The sequence below is a fragment of the Nicotiana attenuata genome, unplaced genomic scaffold (assembly GCF_001879085.1).
Source record: "Nicotiana attenuata strain UT unplaced genomic scaffold, NIATTr2, whole genome shotgun sequence".
NCBI lineage: Eukaryota > Viridiplantae > Streptophyta > Magnoliopsida > Solanales > Solanaceae > Nicotiana > Nicotiana attenuata.
The window spans coordinates 101,594-105,645 of record NW_017671929.1 but is presented as its reverse complement, the minus strand read 5'-3'; the positions used below and the strand labels follow the sequence as shown (position 1 = coordinate 105,645).

The following is a 4,052-nucleotide window of genomic DNA, read 5'->3' as shown; positions in this document are numbered from 1 at the left end:
CAGACTTTATCAGTATATGATAAGGAGCTTTTGGCATCGGTATTAACTGTCACTAAATGGTCACACTATTTGAGAGGAAGACACTTTATAGTAAGGATTGATTAAAAAGGCTTGTAAATTTCTCTTGGAGCAAAAATTAAACAAGTACTCAAATGAAATGGATAGCTAAGGTCATGCAATTTGACTATTGTAACGACCCGATCGGTCGTTTTACTTTCTAGGTTCCCGTTACTATAATTAAAATTTCCCGTATGTGCTTTTATTATTTATGACTTGTGGGAATGGTTGGTTCGGGTTAGAAAGGGTTCGGGTTAAAATCGAAACACTTAGTTCCTTAATAATGGCCCATAATGGCCAAGTTTGACTTGAGTCAATATTTTGAGTAAATGACCTCGGAATCGAGCTTTGACGGTTCTAATAGATTTTTATGATGATTTTGGACCTGGGCGTTGTTCGGATCGGGTTTCGGATGACCCGGGAGCATTTCGACGCTTAATGTTGGAAGTTGAGGCATTGAAGGTTTTCAAGTTCTTTAAGTTTGATTTAGAGTAGGTTTTGGTGTTATCAAGGTCCGTTTGAGATTCCTAGACTAGTAATAGTTTTGTATGGCGATTGTGACTTGCACGCAAAATTTGGTATCATTCCGAGCAGATTAAGTATAATTCGGCACGTTCGAAGTAAGTTGGAAAAAACTTGAAGTTCATATGTTGATTCGATTTGGTTTTGGTGTGCGATTCTTAATTTTGATGTTGTTATACGCGTTCCGAGAGTTCGAGCATATCCGTATTATGTTTACGAACTGGTTGGTATGTTTGGACGAGGCCTCAGGGGCCTCGGGTGCTATTCGGACGATGTGCGGAACATGTTTGAACTTGGAAGAATAGCTGAAGTATCAAGGATCTGGTGCTTTCGCACCTGCGAAGAATTCGCCACAGGTGCGGCACCGCAGAAGCGGCTGGCTAGCCGCAGGTGTGAATCTTGGCAAAGCGAGCTGAGTCAGTAGGTGCGGACGTGGGGGGCGCAGGTGCGTGACCGCAGAAGCGGTCAATGGTTTGCAGAAGTGGCCTGGAGATGAAGGGGGCAGTGGCGTAGGTGCGAGGGCTCAACCGCATCTGCGAGCCTGCAGATGCGAAGAAGGCGTCATAAAAGCGGAAGGAGGCCGGCTGGGGAGGAACGCATCTGCGATGCAACCTCCGCAGATGCGGATTTGCAGAAGCGGCCAATTGTTCCGCAGAAGCAGAATCACTGGACCTTATTTTAGTTGAGACTTAGGCTCATTTCTTCATTTCTCTCATTTGTGGGTCGGATTTAGAGCTCTTTGAGGAGGGATTTTTCACCTAGAACTTTGAGGTAAGTAATTCCAATACTATGTGAGTTTAAAACATGCATTATGGGTAGATTTTAACGGAGAAATTGTGGAAATTATAGGTTTAGTGGGAAAACCTAAATTTTTGATAAAAATGGGATTTGACCACGAAAATGGTTATGGAATTAAGTAAAAATTATATATTTGTGTTCATGAGGCTATGGGTAATATTTATCTTCAAAAATTTTCAGAATCCGGGCACGTGAGCCCAAGGGCGAATTTTAGGAATCTTCCAATTTGGGTTGGGTAAAGACTCTAGAAGGTAAATTATGAACTTTTGAGTATATATTGATTAGTCTATATAATAATGACTAGTTTTGGAATTTTCGGCATCGACTTGAGGCTTTTAGAACAAACTTGTGGACCGGAAAGTGAGCTTGGGAATGAGGTAAGTCTTTTGCCTAACCTTGTAAGAAGGAATTTACCCCATAGGTGTTTGAATTGCTATTTGCTACTAATTATGGGGGCTACGTACGCACGAAGTGACGAGGGTCCGTGCGTAGCTCTATATATATATATATATATATATATATATACACACACACACACACACACACACACACATTTCCCACCCTACTCTTTAAATTGTGGCATGTCCCCATGACACACAAATAAAAAACAAGAGGTAAAGGAATTTTTGCTCCATGTTTTCCTAATATCCAGAATTGCTCTGCCCGTAGCTAAGAAGGGTCTTCCTAAAATCAGAGGGACCTCCCTATTTTGCTCCATGTTTACCACAATGAAGTCCGTAGGGAACACAATTTTTTCCACCCAAACTAGCATATCTTTCACTATTCCTTCAGGTATGATTGTGGTCTGATCCGCCAGCTGCAAGGACACAGGTATCGACTTGATATCTCCAATCTCTCCCTCTAATTTCCTGAAAATAGACAAAGGCATAAGTTTAATAGAAGCACCTGAATCATACAAAGATTTTTGAAATTTAGTACTTCCTAAAGAGCAAGGTATAGTAAAACTCCCTGGATCTCCATACTTTTGAGGGAACTTATTTTGCAAAATGGCACTACAATGCTCTGTCAGCTTGACAAACAATGTCTCTTCCACTTTTCGCTTCTTGGATAATATCTCCTTCATGAATTAAGCATAAGCTGGCATCTGAGAAAGCACATCTGTGAAAGGTATATTCACATGCACCTACTTGAACACTTCTAGAAAGAGCTTGAATTGTTTGTCCAATTTCTCTCTGTTTTGCTTTTGGGGGAAAGGTAGAGCAGGCATGTATTTTCTCTCTTCAGTCTCATTGTTTGTTGCACTATCATTTTTCTTCTTTTTCTGAGCTCTAGTCTTCTCTTTCTTCTTCAAATCCTCATCTACCATCACTTCACCTTTTTGAATGTCATAATTTTTCTGCTTTTCCACCATCTCCACCTATCTTTCAATCGGCTCATCCTTTTGCTTTGCTATGGGATCCTCCAATTCATGCCCACTCTTCAAAGACACTGCATTTATTGTCTCTTTTGGATTTCTTTCTTTATCAGCAGGGAGCGTTCCTGGAATCCTCTCAGACAATAGAGTAGCTAGTTTGTCAACCTGTCTTTTCAGGTTTCGAGAAGTCGTGCCCAGTTCTTTGATAGCTGCACCATGTTCTCGTATAGATGAGCCATGAGTTTCAAGCCTCCCATATGTCTTGATAATGAAGGCCTTCATTAGATATTCCATGCTAGACTAATTGGACTGTGGAGGCTAATATTGCTGCCTTTGCTGATTTTGAAAGCTTGAAGCTCCTTGACCCTGAGGTCTAGAGTTATTTTGATGCCATGAGTTCAAGCTACCACTTGGTGAATTCCAAGAAAATTCCGGGTGCCTCTGTCCCATAGAATTGAAATTATTTCCACTCTGTTAGTTGCCTCTATCAAAGCTTCCCACAGCATTTACCGCTTCATTTGCAGCTAAGGCCTGACACTCATGCATTGGATGACCCTTTCCACATAAATCGCAAACTGGTGATGGTTGGCTCTGAACTTTGGCTAAGGTCAACTTTCTTATCTCTTTGGCCATAACTTCTAGCTGGGCTTGCACTGCTGTGTTAGAATCTACTTGATCAACCCCAACTAATTTTTTTCTATTATTACTCTCAGCAGGCCACTGGTTAGCATCTTCAGAGAGCACATCAAGAATTGCCACAATCTCCTCAGGAGTCTTCTTCATTAAAAGACCTCCAACTACAGTGTTCAAAGTTCGTCGTGAGGGGGGTGTCAGTCCATCCCAAAAGTCCTCGAGTTGCAGCCACAATTCAATTCCATTACGCTGACACTTCCTCACTATCTCCTTGAATCTTTCCCAAGCCTCAAAAACTATTTCCGTGTCCGTCTGGCAAAAGTTGTGAATTTCCCTTCTGAATTTCAGTGTTTTTGCAGCTGAGAAGTATTTGTCAAGAAACTTTTTAGTCATGTCTTCCCATGTCTTGATCGACCCTATTGGTAAGCTTCGAAGCTAGTGCTTCGCATCATCCTTCAGTGAAAAGGGGAATGCCCTTAAGTATACTGCATCTTTTGACACTCCGTTGTACTGGAAGGTGTTCATGATTTCCTCAAAATCCATTAAGTGGGTGTTAGGATCTTCATTCACCTTTAGACACAGTTGTTCTGGATAGTTTGAATCAAGCGTTGCGTCAACTCAAAATTATTTGCTGCTACTGGTGGAGGTCTGACACTGGATAGTCCCT

The 4,052-nt window shown here is 41.5% G+C and overlaps 1 protein-coding gene across 1 annotated transcript; it reads right to left on the bottom strand.

The window, feature by feature from the left end:
* Positions 1-1,939: 1,939 nt before the first annotated feature.
* LOC109210917 lies at positions 1,940-2,749 on the bottom strand. The gene is made up of 2 exons (XM_019374400.1): positions 2,534-2,749; positions 1,940-2,455 (listed from the first exon to the last, which is right to left on the bottom strand). Exons 1-2 carry the CDS (start codon positions 2,747-2,749, stop codon positions 1,940-1,942), a joined length of 732 nt encoding a protein of 243 aa, XP_019229945.1.
* Between the last annotated feature and the right edge of the window lie 1,303 nt (positions 2,750-4,052).

What these genes read in the sequence shown, in the direction of transcription:
- LOC109210917 (XM_019374400.1), bottom strand. Translation starts at nt 2,749, where the DNA reads ATGGTGGAAAAGCAGAAAAATTATGACATTCAAAAAGGTGAAGTGATG. An exon ending in AATTCAAGCTCTTTCTAGAA is followed by an intron (nt 2,456 to 2,533) that starts GTGTTCAAGTAG and finishes TAATTCATGAAG; the next exon opens with GAGATATTATCCAAGAAGCG.